Source organism: Hydra vulgaris, chromosome 02 (assembly GCF_038396675.1).
Source record: "Hydra vulgaris chromosome 02, alternate assembly HydraT2T_AEP".
NCBI classification, from domain to species: Eukaryota; Metazoa; Cnidaria; class Hydrozoa; order Anthoathecata; family Hydridae; genus Hydra; species Hydra vulgaris.
In genome coordinates, this window is record NC_088921.1 from 66162891 (window position 1) to 66182530 (window position 19640).

At 28.0% G+C, this 19640-nt stretch overlaps 1 protein-coding gene across 5 annotated transcripts in view; it reads left to right on the top strand.

Annotated features, from left to right (window-relative positions):
- The first annotated feature begins 271 nt into the window (after window positions 1-271).
- The window catches only part of LOC100199249 (uncharacterized), a 98766-nt gene continuing 79397 nt past the window's right edge, over window positions 272-19640 (top strand). For 2 of the 5 annotated variants that reach the window (XM_065791734.1, XM_065791736.1), the window contains exons 1-2: window positions 6400-6579; window positions 15269-18202. In XM_065791734.1, coding sequence (XP_065647806.1) covers window positions 15416-18202 — 2787 coding nt within the window. In that variant the 5' untranslated portion in view covers window positions 6400-6579; window positions 15269-15415. Of the gene's footprint in view, window positions 548-6399; window positions 6580-15268; window positions 18203-19640 lie in introns of those variants that run through there. The other 3 variants (XM_065791733.1, XM_065791735.1, XM_065791737.1) reach the window with 3 other exon arrangements.

Below are 19640 nucleotides of genomic sequence, written 5' to 3' on the forward strand. Positions count from 1 at the left end.
TTCGCAGTTCGCAGTTCGCAGTTCGCAGTTCGCAGTTCGCAGTTCGCAGTTCGCAGTTCGCAGTTCGCAGTTCGCAGTTCGCAGTTCGCAGTTCGCAGTTCGCAGTTCGCAGTTCGCAGTTCGCAGTTCGCAGTTCGCAGTTCGCAGTTCGCAGTTCGCAGTTCGCAGTTCGCAGTTCGCAGTTCGCAGTTCGCAGTTCGCAGTTCGCAGTTCGCAGTTCGCAGTTCGCAGTTCGCAGTTCGCAGTTCGCAGTTCGCAGTTCGCAGTTCGCAGTTCGCAGTTCGCAGTTCGCAGTTCGCAGTTCGCAGTTCGCAGTTCGCACTATACCGACAACCTTGCTTTAGGAAATTAGTAAAATATATTATAAACGCAATTCGTGCGGAAATTATACAAATCCATTAGATGGACTTGAAAATGTGGTGTTTATCTGAAACGATTTTTTTTTTAAAGTTTACTGTTTAAATTAAAGTAAATTATGTGGTTAGATAGATATGTTTAGTAAATTACTCAGTTAATGTAATTCAGTTAATATTTTATTTAAAAAAAGGTTTGTAAAATAATTAACTACTTAAATATTTTTGATGTAGATCTATGCATTTGCTGATATTATAATACTCGATATAAGATACGGTGTTGAATAAAAGTTGAACAATTCTGAAAATTAATGCAATTTTGCAACAATACCTTAAAGTAATACATCGTTGCAATTTATTTATCTAAAAAGTTCTTTCAAGTCACTTCTGGTGTCTTTAAAACTCATCTAGTTCAATACATTTTTTATACAATCATTACTAAAAACTTAAAATGATTGTTTTTATTAAATAATTTTTGACAAAATAATTAAAAGCTTTTAGATTTTAATGCAATTTTAATAAAGATTAAAATTGCAGCTTTTAATAATATGAAGTGGTAATTTAGCTCAATCAATGTGATTTTTTCATCAGGTTTTACAAGTTTTGGTTATGGTGAATTTACTTTTGATATGTTTAAGATAATCAAAATACAACATTTTTCAAAAGAAAGCAGGAGAATATTTGAACAACTTGAGGCCATGCAATTCACAATGTTACATATGAGCCATTCTGAAGCCAATGTGATTAATTCATTAAAACAAAAATGAAGAAAACCTGATTTTAAAAACATTAAAATGAAAAATTATCTTGAATATAATCAGAGCTATTAAGTATAAGTACTCTTTAATATATAAAAACACAACTCCCTTAAAAACCAAAACATTTATTATTTATTCTGTTAAAAAGATACCAAAATTAAAAAAATTTCTAAAAGTGGTCTTAATCATGTTTTATTCTGAATGACTCTTACATATGGCTTTCAAAGTCATTAGCAATGACTTTAAAAGCCATATGTTTAATAACCATAGCTTTATTTTTTGAATTTAAGTGAAGGCTACTAATATGAACACCTTCTTGTGTGTTGGCATCAAATCTAAGAGTAAATTAAATTTGCAACTATCCAAAATATTAACTCAAATTGTTTATCTAATTTTACTTATATATTTTATAAAATCACCTAAAGAGAAGAATGTATTTAGTTAAAAGATAGAACTTCAAATAGAACTTCAAATATATTAAAATTAATAAAAGCACTAATCTTTCAATTTTTTAATAGCGTTATATTTAAATTTCTCCAATAGTCTCTTTTAGTTATATTCTTTGTGTATACCACAATGTGTAAACAATCATTTTTTTGTGTGTATATCACAATGTGTAAATACGCATTCTTTCTGTATATCACAATGTGTAAATATGCATTCTTTGTGTATACTACAGTGCGTAAATAGCAAGTGACCAGGGTCCCAGCCTGGCTCCATCCCTGGCTAAAAATGAGACTTTTTGCAAACCCAGCTCCGGCCATGGCAAATAGGAACTATTTTTTAACTTCTCTGGTCATTTTTATTCTATGACGATTTTTGTTCTTTTGTCAAAAAAAATATTTATTAACAATTAATTTCATTATCTGACAGTGTTAGTTAGAGATATTTGATGACTGTTAAATTTCTTGATTATAAAAAATGTTTAATTACGCTGATTTAATTTAAATTGTATATTGATAAAAAGGAAATTTGTGAAAGTATATGTGAGATCCTGATTTTGCATTACTAGTACAACCAAATACAAAAACCAAATACAACCTATAACAGTACAAGTAGGCATTATAAATTTTGATTATAAGTTTACTGTTCAGTATTTTATAACCATCAAATTAAAAACATTAAGTATGTATATTTGTGCCAGTTTTAGACAATTAACATTTAACAAAAATACAGACAAATTATTATTAATTAATGCAATAATTAACACATTAATTAATGGCAATAATTCAAGACAGATCAGATTCTTTATTTATTAACGAACGTCAAATTTAAGAGGTATATCGAATAACAGGGACAACAACGCAGGGGGAGGGGGCACATGCCTCCCCACTTCTTTTCTAAAGGCTCTTTTCTTTGGTTTTTTTGCGCAAAATTCGGGTAGTTCAGAATGTCAGATGAAAAAACTTTGTTTTTTTTCTAATATATTTTTCATACTATGAGAACAAATATGTTCCTAGGACTTTTTTAGATCTTAGAATAAAACAACGCAATATCGCATAATTTTAGGGGCTTTTTATTTATTGCTTAGTCATTCTAAATAATTAGTAAATTTAGTTCAAGTTAATATTTCAATATTTACAGTTGCGATATGATAAAAAAAAGATGTTTAATGTTGAACTTTTTATTTAGTTGTTATAAAAAGACTTTAGTACTCCTTTCATTAAAATCATTTGTTTTAAATATATTTCGACATGATTATTTATACTAAGTTTTTTTGTTTGACTTCCTGAACTTCATGCAAAGCAAATTTAAACAAAATATTGTTAACCAAATCAAAATGCTATTACTAATTTTATACCGGTAATTAATATAAAATTTTTTTTTATCAGAATCTTGATTGAAATAATAAACATTCATCATTTATTAACATTAAATATAGCGCAATAACAGTTTATAGCAACAAATAAGCATAAAATACTTGAGGTTTTTGATATCTTTTTAAATGTTAAAGTTAGAAAATTAATCACTAAATAAATAATAAAAAGATTTAAGAAAAAAAATTTAAATTTTTCCAAAGTTTTATTTGTCAAAAGTCTACTGTGACATCAAATACTAAAGCTTTTATGAATTAAACGCGCTTCAAAGAAAAGCCGAAGTCTGTAGATTGCAATGTATAATTTAAAGACTCTGATTTTTTGAGTAAAATGGAGAAGGCAAGCTTGACTAAAATGACAAGATTAGTTTTTCTCGGTATGCATTCATTATTTTTTTTTAATCTAAAAAACTTGGTTCAAACCTTTTTTTTCAACATTATCTTTAATATGAACACAACAGGTGTTGGGAGTTTAGGATCCCTTAAATTAAGAAACTGCTTAAGATGGTGAAAAATGTGGAGTAGAATGAAGCTTGACTTTAAATTGTAGAGAAAAAATAAATGCTATTAAACTTTTATTCCAGGAATAGAAGTTTCCAAAATATTAAGTATATAGACATATATGTTTGCTATTTATTTAGATGCTGGCATACAATATCCTGTCATATTTATATAAAATTCAGTATTTATATGGTATAGTATTTGCCGAAAGAGAAGGTGATCAGTTGGATGGTGGTGTGACTCAAGCGAGATAAGAAAATTAGGCATAAGCTTAGACAAGTTAAAAAAAAGGTTGTATTGTAAGTTAAAAAAAAAGGTTGTATTGTAGTTAAAAAAAAAGATTGTAACAACGTTTGTTAGAAAAGATTAAAGTGATTTTGGTATCAGCATGTAGAGAGATAGCAGCTTTAGGAGTGGTAGAAATAAGAAAATTTGAAGAAAGTATCTTACATATTGTATGAATGAGCTTTAGTTAAGAAAAGAAAATGCTTTAGATTGTTTATACTAGAGAAAAAGCATAAAAGAGGAAGGCTAAAGCCTGATAATGATGGTAATGATTATCATGATCATGTTGATCATAATGATGTTTATATATGTATATATAGAGTAAACTAGGGTAAGAGTAAACGAAAAAAAAAGTGAACGGTTTAGCAATTTTGTCTCTTTTGCATTTATTGAAAGCTAAAACAAAAAATCTTTAAAAATGCCAAGCACCATTTTGTAGAGAATTTTGTGCTCTATCTAAAGGTGTAAAAATTATTTTTAAAAATTTAGTTTTGCCTTAGCAAACCTCTATATTCTCACCCTTGTAAAAAAAAAAATTTTTTTTTAAAAAAATCAACTTCTAAACTCCCAAAACTAAAATTAAATTTTACTGAACAAAAAAGGCTTTTTTGGAGAAAATTTTATGCCGATCAAGATTATCTTTTCAAAATTGAATTTGCTGGTTCCGGAAAAAAGTTATGAGCGAAAAACCAATATAAATATTTTTCGGGGAAAGAGTAAACATGCTAATTGCTTTGCTATTTATCTCAAAAATTACAAATCGCTCAATTTCAAGTACCATCTGAGCCTGCTTCATCATCTTCATCTGAGCCTGCTTCATCATCTTTATCCAAGCCTGTTTCATCATCCTCAACTAAGCCTTTTTCAACATCTTCATGCAAGTTTGTTTCATCATCCTCAACCTAGCCTGCTTCATCATCCTCATCCCAACCTATATATCATCTAACATCAGTCAGCATCAAACTCCAACGATTCACCAACTTCAAAATTTAACAACAGCGCCAGCTGTTAAAATGCTTTGTTTACATTTTAAAAATGCGCCAAAAAAAAAAGTATTTAAGCTATGAGGAAACTTAAAAAAAAACTTACATGATTATTTTATATTTAACTTATTATTTTATATTTAATATATATACATATATATTAATATACTATATAATATATTTATTTTTTTAATTTATAAAGTTATGCATATTTTATGATTATAAACGCTTATAAACTAATTCTATAATTTATTCTATAAACGTCGTTCATAGAAAATGTAAACGTTTTTCGTTGACGTATTTCTCACAAAAGAAACAAGTTAGTTATTTTTTCTTTTGTTTTTACTACGAAGAATTATTAAGAATCTTTTTTTGTTAAATGCGGGTATTTATTAAACAATCATTAGAAGTAAGTTGTTACTTTTTTTAAAAGAGTTTCGTATAATATTATAAAAACATTAGCCACGATAAAAGTTTAAAAGTTCCAAACGTAATTATAAACTTAATTAAGCGTTATAGTTTATTATTTATTTTAGTCAAGTATTTTTTCGGTTTTTTTTATTTTAGTTTCAGTTAAGTTTTTTTTATTTTTCATTATTTTCTTCTACGAAGATTTCTTTTCTTTTTTCAAAATAAATTTTGTTTAAGTTTATTTATTTAAGATAAAAGTTTCTTAAGTTAAGATAAAAGTTTTTTGGCGCATTTTTAAAATGAAAACAAACTAATGTAAATGTAAACAAAGTCTTAACAGCTGCGGTCAATTTTTCAAAATGATTTAAAAACAACAAATATTTGCGTGGTCATATTCGCACTCCAAATCGCACGCCTTCCTGTCCAAGCCTGCTCCACCATATACCACACGCAAAAAAAGCCCAAAAGAGTCAGCATTCTGAGAGTTAAAGGCCAGTGTCTATATACATCTGAGGTGCTCGAGAAACTAAAGCAAGGCAATGAGGCCAAAAAGTCAAAGCAATTAAAGATTTAGATGAAACTCAGCAAGTGCAACATTCAAAAAAACCGAGACAAGATAAAGACATCAAGAGGTGCAAAAAGTGTCGCAGAGTTTGGGAAGAAGCATTGCCAACTCAAAACAAAATGTGATACCAATGTGAAGCTTTTAATTGTAAGTCTTTGCCATCGTGTTTGCCAAAAAACTACAATATTGTTGAAGAGTTTTTTTTTCATGAAACAAGGCTGCGAACCTGCTTCTGCTGATGAAACAACTCTTTTTTTTAATTAATAAATATAATTTTTTTCATATATTTGATTAAAATAGTGTAGTGTAAACTTAACTTCCAATAAGATTAGTTTTCATTTTATTTTTAATTTATTTTGCTTGATTTTCTTAATATCCTTATTTAGTTTTGATTTTCTTAATATCTTTATTTAGTTTTCATTTTCTTAATATCTTAAAAAATTGTTATTAAAAATTAACTAGTTTATTTTTCCCCAATTAAAGGGAAAAGTAAAAGTTTTTTTTCTTCATAAAAATCAATTTTTTTAAAGATTTTCAAAATATTTTTTCTTAATTTTTATATATTTATATAATATAAAAAAATCTCTTTAAAGCAAAAAAAAATAAATAAAAATAAACATAAAATATTTTTTCTTTTAAATATTCGAGTTTAAAGCTAAACCGTTTACTCTCACCCCAATTTACTCTATATAAATTATAACATTTATTTTGAATAAAATTTTTTTTCAGATGTATAAATGTTTATGCAGCTCCTGTCACAAACCTGATCCTGGCGCTGGCTATATTTTATCAAGCCCAGCCTTGGCCCTGATCAAATATCAACCCTGGTCGCTTACTAATCGTAAATACGCATTCTTTGTGTATACCACAATAAATGAATATGCATTCTTTGTGTACACCATAATATGTAAATATGCATTCTTTTTATATATCACAATGCGTAAATGCACAATCTTTGTGTATATATTAAACATACAACAAGAGTTAGAACACATATCAAAAAATATTTTTTTAAACCAATATTGGAAATCCTAAGGTAAAATCTTTGAAAATTGATGAAAAAATACTAGCATAGGAAAGGTATTAGTAAAGAAAAAAAATTCATAAAATATTTTCTGAATAATTTTGAAATGCCACATTTTTTTATATCATGATTACCAAAACAACATTTAAAAAAAAGTCCGCCTCCATTTGTATAATAAAATGCTGGATTTCAAATATACATATATATATATATATATATATATATATATATATATATATATATATATATATATATATATATATATATATATATATATATATATGGGCAATTCCACATAAAAGAGGAAAAAAAAAAAAATTATCGGCGACTTATAATAACTTCATTAAATTTATTTTCCAACTATTTAAGAATACTTTTAAGAAACAAATTTATTAAAAAAATAATTTTATCATACTATAACATACTCTTAAAGTTGTAAGGGTTATATGAGCATTTTTTGACGTTTATATATAGTTATGTTGTGAAGCGTTGAAAAAAGTTTCAGTGCTGTTTTTTTAAATAACTATTACTTCTAAGTTTGACTAAAAGGCAAAATCAAGCATTATGCATAATATTTTTTATAAAAACGAACTCTAACTAGGTCTATAAGAAGAACATATTAATGAAAACAAGACGTTACGACCGTCACAAAAAAAAGTCGAAAAGCTTTTTCTATCCTTCGTATCGAACTTTTTAAAACTACAACCATGGTAAAAGTAAAGATACTCATACATATTTTATCATCGTTTCAAAAAAAAAACATTAAAATGCTTTAAATCACCCTTTCAACATATTACTAAGTACGTTACGACCATCACGATACGTTTGCTTTTCCGTAATGGCTTCTTGACTTAAAAAATAAAAGTTTAAGCGCGAACGATATAATCCATTTCAAACGATTTACGTCATTTAAACCAAGTTATAATATTAATCAACTTTGTTTATTGTTTAATTTGCAGTTTGTTTATTCATTTTATTACTAAACTTGTTAAAGTTTTTTTTGAAACCATAAGTAACTGTTTTCAAAAAATTGATGTAAATAATTTTTTTTTAAGAAATAAAAACTTTTTAACAAAAAGGCAATTTTTTTTAGATTAAACGTTGTTTATAGTTTGCCCTGCAACTTTTTGGTTTAATCGATTTCGCGGTTGTTTTTTTATTTACAACATTTCGCGGGTTTTTTTAAAATATATAACGGAGCATATATCATAAACAGCAGCCGTTATATTTAATAACATATTTAAAATGCCAAAATCAGATGCTGAAAGATCGAAAGCTTATAGAGCAAGAAACAGAAAAGCTTTGTTAGAAAAAGAAAGAATTAGAAGTTATCAAAAGAGGCAGTTATTGACACCAAGAAAAGAAAACAAACAAAAAAAATCAAGCGAAGGTTCGCAACCAAAGGCTAAGAATGAAAAAAAAACTTGATTTCATAACTAACGTCAGTCTAAATTCTACGCAAGACAATTCTTATAACTGCATATCGTCAATGAGAAAGGCATTAAACAAGTATTTATTATATTAACATATATTTTTTAATATAATTGCTTACACATAATTTGGGTTCTTTTATATCAAATAACATATTTAGGACAAAACAGGCTCTTCCAAAATCTCCAAATAAAAGACGAACTATTTTAGAGCAGTTGGGTGCTGAATATGGCCTATGCACTGCTAAAGAAACACATCGAGTTCACTTTACATCAGAAGAAATTAAAAAAGTAAAAGTATTTTATGAAAGAGAAGATATATCAGTTATGTCTCCTGGAAGAAAAGACTTTATGAAAATTGACGGAGATATAGTTCAAAAACGCTACTTAGTTATGAATTTGAAGGAGCTGCATCAACTGTATTGTGAGGAGAATGCTGACAAAAAAATTAAATTGAGTAAGTTTTGTGAATTAAGGCCAACATACATTCTTACGTGCAAAGATACACCACTTGAAACATGTGGTTGTATTTATCACAGTAATTTTACTTATTTGTGTGCTGCTTTGGCAAGTAAAATACCTTTTCCTTTGTATTGCAATAAATGGTTAGAAAATTATGTATTGTGCAAGCCCCCAACGTACCAATGTTGGATAATGAAATGTTCATTGTGCTGTGATAGTAAACTATTGAAAGTTTCTTTGCCCGAAATCGGAGACATGGATACCTTAATCACCTATAAATGGTGGATTAAAGAAGATCATCGCTGTGTACTTAGTCAACATAAAAAAAACATAAAAGATACTTTTAAACATTTCCGCGACTATTTACCAGAGTTTACTGAGCATCATCTCACTAAAAAGCACCAGTCTGAGCAATACCGCAGTCAAAAAGAAAATCTCGAACCAGGCCAAATTTTGATACACTTTGATTATTCACAAAACTATACATGTGGTTATCAGGATGCTGTTCAAGCTGCTTATTGGTCGCAGTCAACTATTACCTTGTTTACAGTTGTAATCTATCGCTACCAATTAGAGTCAAAATCATTTGTAATAATATCCGACGATAATGATAAAACAAAACGCGCCACTACAACATACTTAAGTGAAATATTTGACCTCTATTGCATTGATTATTTAAAAAAAGTTATATTATGGAGTGATGGTCCATGCACTCAATTCAAAAATAGATACATGGCCAAATTCATACAACATTGCTCTGTGAAATATCATTTTCAAAGTATAGAATGGAACTTTTTTGCTACCTCTCACGGTAAAGGAGCAGTTGATGGGGTAGGAGGGTCATTAAAGCGATTTGTTTGGAACAGCGTAAAATCTCGTGAAGTGATCGTCTTAAACGCTAAAGACTTTCTCTTAGCATCAAATGGGTGCAAAACTTATGTTAGACTTATCAACACAGATGATATTAATCTAAGGTGGGCCTTAATATCTGATAAAATAGAAAAAGCGAAAGCCGTTACAAATATTACCAAAATGCATTTCTGGCAAGTAAAAAATGGAAAGTTTTTGGTTTCAAAATTCTCTAATATTTTGTAATGGGGTTGCGGAACTATTTTAAAATTTATATATTAGTAAAAAAAATTTACTTGTCTAAGATATTTTTTTCCTATATTGGATTCCCGGCTCCGCAAAACATTTGCGAGTCGTATGAAAGTACATACTCCTAGATATTGAGCTATACTAAATAGAGTTAATAAAACAAAAAAAACAGGGAGCATAAATAGCATTAAGCGTTCGTTGCCTACTCCAAATAAAACGATCCCAGTATTGAAGAATCACCATGGATAACCTTGATAATGTTATAAAGTTCATATTTTTTAACATAATTTAATTGGTTTTTATAGACATTTATCTTTTTTTATTTCATTTATTGCGTTATTTGTTGTTTTTCATTTTTGGCTTTTTCGTTACGACCGTCACGACATAAAACTTAATAAAATTCATGGAAAACTTCAAGCGAAAACTATGAAACTTACCATATAGTAAGTTCAATGTGTAATTAAAGAACACAGCAAAGGATTTTTTTTCTCTCTGTGTAGGTAGCTGCATAAAGATTGACAAAGTTTATTTGTTTAGATTTGTCAAAAAGTAAGCGTTACGACCGTCACGCTACGTTGAGTTGATTTTTCAAATAAATTGAACACTTGAATAATTTAACTTTTGAATACTACATTATATAATAGTATTTAACATTTCTGGAAATTTTCATGTAAATACCATTCTTGGTTCATTTTTAATGGCTGAAAACGAATCAAATGTTACGACCGTCACTTGCGTGGAATTGCCCATATATATATATATATATATATATATATATATATATATATATATATATATATACATATATATATATATATATATATATATATATATATATACATATATATATATATATATATATATATATATATATATATATATATATATATATATATAGATCTATAGTTTGTTGGCTTTGGGAAGAGCGGAAGGAAAAAAGTGATTCTTACGCCAACACATACGTCACTTTTAATTACTTTTGACTTTCGTCCAACATTTCCGTGTTGGACGAAAGTAAAAACCATTAATTTAATTACAAATTAATTGTTATATAAAAAAACCACAAAAACGCAAATTTAATTGACCGGAATGTTTTTAAAAACATTCTGAATGTTTTTAAAACATTGTGAATGTTTTTAACAATATAAACAATGTTTTTATTTTTATTTTTTTTAACAAAATGTTTTTATTTTTATTTTTTTTATTAAAATGTTTTTATTTTTATTTTTTTTACTGTAAATCATGCGCGGAGTGTTGCTACATCGACTATCTTATAGCCTGACTCGCAAGGGAGTGCTGCTACATCGACTGACAAATAGCCTGACTCGCAAGGGAGTGCTGCTACATCGACTGACAAATAGCCTGACTCGCAAGGGAGTGCTGCTACATCGACTGACAAATAGCCTGACCCGCAAGGGAGTGCTGCTACATCGACTGAGGGTTTGGTTCGGGCAGGCAGTCTATCATTATTAAAAAAAAAAATTCCGGTCTTGAATTTAAATTTTTACCTTTTGTCAACAAAATATGGAAAAAACTTTCGGACAACATCTAAGGGTTCTATATATATATATATATATATATATATATATATATATAAATATATATATATATATATACACTTATATGTTGTCTGAAAGTTTTCTTCCATATTTTGTTGACAAAAAGTAAAAGTTAAAATGCAAGACCAGATTTTTTTTTTTTATTAATTGATAGACTGTCTGCCCCAACCAAACCCTCAGTCGATGTAGCAGCACTCCGTTGCGAGTCAGGCTATTTGTCAGTCGATATAGCAGCACTCCCTTGCGAGTCAGGCTATTTGTCAGTTGATGTAGCAGCACTCCCTAGCGAGTCAGGCTATAAGATAGTCGATGTAGCAGCACTCAATGCATGATTTACAGTAAAATAAATAAAAATAAAAACATTTTATTAAAAAAAACAAAAATAAAAACATTTTAATAAAAAAAAAAAAAATAAAAACATTGTTTATATTGTTAAAAACATTCAGAATGTTTTAAAAAACATTCTGGTCAATTAAATTTGCGTTTTTGCAGCTTTTTTAAAAAACGATTAATTTGTAATTAAATTAATGGTTTATACTTTCTGACAACACGCAAATGTTGGACGAAAGTCAAAAGTAATTAATTTAATTAAAAGTAAAAAATTGAGTGACGTATGTGTTGGCGTAAGAATCACTTTTTTCCTTCAGCTCTTCCCAAAGACAACAAACTATAGATCTATATATATATATACAACCCTTAGATGTTGTCTGAAAGTTTTTTCCATATTTTGTTGACAAAAACTAAAAATTAAAATGCAAGACCGGAATTATTTTTTTTTATTAATTGATAGACTTATTATAATTGATATATCTATATATCTATCTATCTATATATATATATATATATATATATATATATATATATATATATATATATATATATATATATATATATATAGATCTATAGTTTGTTGTCTTTGGGAAGAGCGGAAGGAAAAAAGTGATTCTTACGCCAACACATACGTCACTTTTAATTACTTTTGACTTTCGTCCAACATTTGCGTGTTGGGCGAAAGTAAAAACCATTAATTTAATTACAAATAAATCGTTTTTAAAAAAAACCACAAAAGCGCAAATTTAATTGACCAGAATGTTTTAAAAACATTTTGAATGTTTTTAAATATATAAACAATGTTTTTATTTATATTTTTTTTAATAAAATGTATTTATTTTTAATTTTTTTAATAAAATGTTTTTATTTTTATTTTTTTTTAATGTAAATCATGCGCGGAGTGTTGCTACATCGACTATCTTATAGCCTGACTCGCAAGGGAGTGCTGCTACATCGACTGACAAATAGCCTGACCCGCAAGGGAGTGCTGCTACATCTACTATCTTTTAGCCTGACCCGCAAGGGAGTGTTGCTACATCGATTGAGGGTTTGGTTGGGGCAGGCAGTCTCTCAATTAATAAAAAAAATAATTCCGGTCTTGCATTTTAATTTTTACTTTTTGTCAACAAAGTATGGAAAAAACTTTCGGACAACATCTACGGGTTGTATATATATATATATATATATATATATATATATATATATATATATATATATATATATATATATATATATATATATATATATATATATATATATATATATATATATATATATAATAACATTGTAATAACTCATTTAATTGGTTTACAATAATACAATCAGAAAATTTGATTAAATTTATTTTTTGTAATGATAAAATAAATTTTTTATTAAATGTTTTTTAATGCAGCTGTTAAAATCTTTTATAGTAAAAACACAGTTTCTCTTACTTTTCTTCAGAAATAGTAAATTGTTTCTAATGTGACATATTTTATGTTTTTCAGTCAGAATCATTTTCACTTCCTGAAGAATTTTTTTATACCCTCTCAATCATTGAATTGCATGATGTAGATAAGGTTATAAATATAAATTCAAAAATTAATTATTCAAAATTTAATTTTTATTTTCATAAATAAAATTTTTCTTAATGCTTGTTTTGTGTTTTATGTTTGCATGTTTTGATGTTAATACCTAGTCTGTATATGTTATGAGATCACGTGGTCAAGGCTTTTGTGGGTTTAGGAATTTTGATTTAGTTATGGTTTTAAAATTATGTTGATTTGTACTGTAGAGAAAACTCCATTTTTTTATCAAGCTTCAATAATTAATTTGTCATTCTTTACATAATTTTTTTATCATGCTTTATACCATCATAATATCATACCAAAAAACTATTTATTAACCACCCATTCGGCTAAAATTTGTCTAGTCTTATTGCAGAATTTTTTTAATATAAGAAAAATCTGGCTAAAGTTTTTTAAGTCACAAACTCCTATCCTTGATTAATTTTAACTTAAAATCTTTGATTACAAGTTAAATAACAAAGAATAAAAGTAGTGCGCTCTGTGTGAACATTTTTGCACACCCTAAGGTAAAGGGATTTTAGTTATTAACTTAAAAATGAAAATCGTGAAAATTGGAAAATATTTCCAACACAAGGAACAGTATTTTAGTAAAAGATTGTCTAGTCATAGCTGAATATGGAGTTAAACAGGACATAGATAGCTAAGGGTACATGCTTAATTACAAGACCCAAAATATAGGTGGGGAAGACCAAAAATATAAGTTTTTCAGGAAATATTTAATGAATAAATTATCAATACTATATACTTAGTTGTATAATAGGTTAATAATAAAATTATATTATAAAGTTTGTTTAAAATTAGTAGAATAAAACCAGGTCAAAATGCACACTAATCAATAAAAATTAAATAACTACGCTTTGCAATGAGTTTAGCAACTTTTACCGTCTCTTTTGTAGCTTTTTTTTTCTTTTTTCTTTGATGAACTTGATCCCAATTTCTTCAGTAAAACATTTTATGCTAAGTTTTGACATGTTGCACTACTTGGATTTCTGGCTCAAAAAGTTGGCTTTAACTTCATCTTGATACCGTTTTTGTAATGCTCAACACATGCTTGATACCTATCAAAGCTCAAAGTTGGTATAGTTTACAAAGATGGTAATCGATGTGTAGTTAGAGTAGGTGCTGCGGCAAGTGCTGAAGATGATGAAGCTGTGACTAAGCTAGATGGTATAGTTAAATAAAGACATAAACCAGTCTTTGTCAGGCTTGCCATTTTTGAACAAGTGCAATTGATCTTTGCATTTAAGGTAGCCATTAAAAAATTCTAGGAGTTCAGTTTAAAATATAAATCCATTCATCAAGTGTTTGGTATGCATGCATCATCATTCTTTCTGTTTCATTTGAGAGTAACATGGTGGTTTGTGACCTTTTAGTGTTGAGACTAGAACGCCATGTTTAAATGCAGCTTTTTTCAGTGAGGTTATGTTTTCTTTCATATCATTTAATGCGACTAGTATATTATCTTCCTTGTACTAGTATATTATCTTCCTTGTACTTCCTTGTATGTTATTTTAGTTGACATTTTAAAATGAGGTTAAATTGAATTGAGTGATATAATCATCACTCAATTCAACTTAACTCAGAAATAATATAATAATTAAATTTTAATGAGTAAGTGATAATTGTATTGACAAATAACATAATAATCCAGTTTTAGTTAAACTGAATTTAACACTAAGTTAATTAGATTAAAATAGGTGTTTAGTTACTTGCAAAAACTTAACTAATTAATTGTGTGGTTTTATCAGATAAAAGATTTTTTTTACTTTTTTGATTTTTTATTAACTTTTTGTTCTTCCTGCATAAATGTTACACTATCAAAATTGAAACTAAATTTTCAACATGTTGCTAAAATTATTTTATATCAGTTTTGTTTCTAGTCCTATTTTGTTCACAACAATAAGAAATATATAAAAAATTTTGACTCTCCATTAAAGTGGTATAAAAAATAGAGTTAAATAAACATATAACTTTATCAGTTCAAATAGAGGAGATAATTCTGTATTTGAATCTATTTTTATTTTTTTATAAACCATATCTGTTATGTTTTTGTATTAAAAAATTATATTTTATCATGTTTGGTAGAATTTGTTTCATCTGATTTAAAATTTTCATTTTATTTTAGGTTTTTGAAATTGACTTCCATCTTGATATTGGTAATGTTGCAGATTTTATGAAGAAAAAAGTTTGTTTTAGACTACTTCAAGTAAATAATAAATATCACATTTACTATTTAATAAATAGCATACAGATCGATTAGTGATATTTAAAGATGCATGAAGTCAGTCTAAATTTAGAATGTAATCCATTTGCACAGTCAAGTTTAAAAAAAATACTGGTTAATGATACTAATAGTTGTAGTCCACGAAAAAAGAATTTTAAAGAATTAAGTCTAAATAATCTGTTTGAGTTAGATTTAAATGAATTAATTAATGGAAGTACTGGGTATGAAGTAGTTTATCTTGATGACAATCAAGTTCTAAACTTATCTCAACATGAAGACATAGACATTGTAGATGCTGAAAATATTCTCAAGTTATTCAAAGAAACTGAAAATATTGATAAAGTAGATGATTCAGTTCTTACAGATAAAACTTTTAATACCAAAAACTCATTTATTGAACTTTCACAGCAGAACCATCACCAACGAAGTATGCCTTTAACTAGCCCTGTTTTGGAAACATTAAAGTCTGATTTATTTCAGCATTCAAATCTTCAAAATTTTACAGGTAAAAATTTTAATACCAAAAAGTCAATTGTTGAGCTTTCACAGCAAAACCATGACCAACATTGTATGTCTTTAACTAGACCGGTTTTAGAAAAATCTAACTCTGATATATTTCAATATCCAAATCTTCAAAATTTTACAGATAAAACTTTTAATACTGAAAACTCATTTGTTGCACTTTCACAGCAAAACCATGTCCAACATAGTATGCCTTTACCTAGACCTATTTTAGAAACATCTAATTCTGATTTATATCAACATCCAAATTTTCAAAACTTTTCAGAGGAAATTTTTAATACCAAAAACTCACTTATTAAATCTTCACAGCAAAACCATGACCAACATAGTATGCTTTTAACTAACCCAGATTTGGAAACATCTAAATCTGATCTATTTCAACACCCAAATCTTCAAAATTTCAGCAGTATAGAAGGAAAATATTCAATGAAAAAAAAAAGTCAATCTATCATAAACACAATTATTTCACTTTCAGAAACATTGCGTATTAAGGAAAATGATTTAGACACATTAGACACTGATTCAGAAGATCAAATTTTAGTTGATAAAAAAACTTTAAAGCGACTTCTTGATCTAGTGATGAACAGTAAACCAGTTCAGGCAATAGCAAAGAAGGAACAGCTATATTGTGGTTTTTGTTTAATAAAGTTTAACTCTTCAGTTAATCTCTATAAACATTTAAGTAATTTTCATTTAAATGGTAATAATAAAGAAAAAGATGCTGAAAGAAGTTTAAATAAAAGTCAGCTCTTCATGTGCCAAATCTGCAAAAAAATATTTGCATCAAAAAATGTTCTTGATCAGCATGAGCTTTCCCATCTGGATTGGAAAAATTATATCTGTTCATTGTGTGGTTTGCGATTTGTTGGAGCTCAGTTATTTTTAACTCATACCAAATCTCATTCAAATGGAGAAGAAATTAATCATCTTACTTGTCTTGAATGTAATATTGATTTTAAAACGGAATTATTATTTGAATCCCATTTAAAAAATGAACACAACTGGAAAAGTGTAATGTTGTCATCAACTAATCAATTGCAAATTAATGAAATTACATCTAGTCAAGATGCTAATGCTGCACAAAATATGGACAATTCAGAAATTTTTTACAGTGATCATTTTATTTTTCGATGTAATAAATGTTGTAAATGCTTCAGCAACAATGAAAGTGTTGTGGCACACATGAATTTTATGCATAAAAATATTCTTTGCAAACAATGTGATATATTTTTTTCATATATGACAGACTATGATCAGCATATGGCAGATCATTTAATTGGAGAACGTTTTGAATGCTCTATTTGTAAAATGTATTTTCCTAGCTCTGAAAGCTTACAACAGCATTTTGATTCTAAGCATACCCTTTCTAAAGAATTCCTTTCTAAAGAAATCCACTCGATGAGTCAAACTATTACTCCACTTGAATGCAAAATATGTCTGGAGAAATTTGTGAATGTTCAAGATATTTGGATACATGCTAATTATCATTTTAGTAAGAAAGACAATATTTTAAGTGCTAATGAAATCCTTGGTAAAACAGAGATTGTACCCTCAGAAGATGATCGTGTTGACAGTTTTAAATTATTGGCTTTAAGTTTACACAAGTCGCAATTAAATAATTGTAACTTGTTTCTAGATGAAAATCAAGGAGTAATATGTGTTTTTTGTCATAATATAATGCCCCTTGGTGAGCACAAAAATCATATAAATAAACATATGTTTTTGCCAAGTTTTTGTTATATGAAGTCTTCATCAAGAGAATTAACTCCAAAGAAAAATGCAAAAGTTGATTACAATAAAAAAGTATCAAGTAAAAAAACATTTCAAAATTTGAATAGTGAAGGAATTTCAAATAATGATGAGTTTGTAAATAATCTATTATCAAAAGTTGACATGACACAAATTTTTAATATCTTAATGGGCGAACAAGACACTGAAATTCCTAAATCAGAAGTTTCAAATAACTTACAAAACAATAATTGCTTACAAAGCGTCAGTAATGAAAATTTTTCTTTTTTTCCTGATGATTCAAATCGAAACTTCAAAAGTTATTACGAACTTCTGGAAAGTAGCCCTGAAAAACATGATACCCATGAAAGAAATTTTACTTGCAGTAATTTTAATGAAGATATGCCACCAGATATATCTTGGAATATGCGCACTTCTCTAAATCCAGCCGACTATCAACCAGTATCATCTGAAAACCTTCAACCTTCCTTTAGTGACTGCAGAAACAATTTTGCACTGAGTGAAAATGATTTTCATAAAATAACAGAAACTCTTAATTTTGATCTAATAGATAGTTCTACTAGGGTAAGTTTTGATATATTTCAAGTGTGTCTAATAGCGCTTCTGTTATAATATGTATATTAGTGTGATTCTATTTTTTAGTTTGTCATGCAAACCTTTTCTAAAACATGAATAATTGTATTCTAAGAGCAACTAAATAAAAAATAATTAAAAATTTGAAAATTTTACTAGGTCAAAAAAAAAAGTTACTTTATGGAAATAAGACAAAATTATTTCTTTTTTTTAGTCTTTTTATTTCATACATAAGCAAAAGAAATACGACAAAGTTTATAAAGTGAAGTTATTTTTTATTCGACATTGCATAAACATTTCTGTTAAAAAAAGTCTCTCAAGAGCATCATCAGACTTAGCCCGGGAACATCGGATGTCCATAGCTCAGAGTCCTCTCTCAGCTACCTTATTTGTTCGATGCACATTCTTGAATGAGATTTTAACACCAAGAATATGTCTTGTCAGAGCTTCTTGGGCTTTAATGCAACTTGATGTAGTTTCTTTTAAGTTTTCCCAGTTGGGTTCCTCTCTCATTTTAAACCATGCAAGTGACCAAGAACAGCTAATAAACTTAGCTATTTCTTTCAATAATAGTCGTTCTTCAGGAAGTAGAAAGTAGCCTAACAAGACATATATTGCTCTGCTGTTCCACCTTGCTGAGTGAGAACTTGGTAATTTCGTTGGTAGCTGCAGTTAGGGTAAAATATTGGTGTCCAAATAGTGCCTAAATGCAATACATAACCTGGAAAAATAAACAATAAAATGGATCAAGCATTCATCACATATACAAATCATTGATATTGAAAATAATAATTTTTAATAAAACAAACCTAGCCAATAGCTTATAATCATCTCTCCAGGTTTTTACAGTAGGAGGAGGATGAGGTGTTTTATGCAGGATATTGTATGATTCTTTCAATTGCGGATACTTATTTTTTAGTTTTCGAATGAACTTAAAATCAGTTAGAGTAGGCGATTTTGATGGTGTTGGCAAGTGGAAAATTACCATTTTTTTCAAAACAAGGTCCAAAATGTGAGCATTGCATCCATAATAAGGAACGGGCCTGTTAAATAGCTTAGATCTTAAAATCCCTACTACTCCACCAGAACCATCATAAGATCCACCTGAAGTAAAATGGAATAACTTATTTAATTGTATTATTTTATTATTTAAAAATAAGTAATTTTAATTTTACTAACCTGTATTGACAGAGCAGGTGTCACAAATTATAAGGGATATTTTATGCACAACATTATACTCTAACAATGTTTCCGTTATCAAAGCGGCTAGATTTTTAGAAGTTCCGCTAGTATGTAATGTTTTGAGGCCAATGTACCAAAATATTGGTCCATCAGACTGAAGGGCGATGACCATGCGTTCCACTTTTTTAATCCCATAATCATATGGTGCCACACCTTTTCCATCAAAGTGTAATATAAAGGATAATTG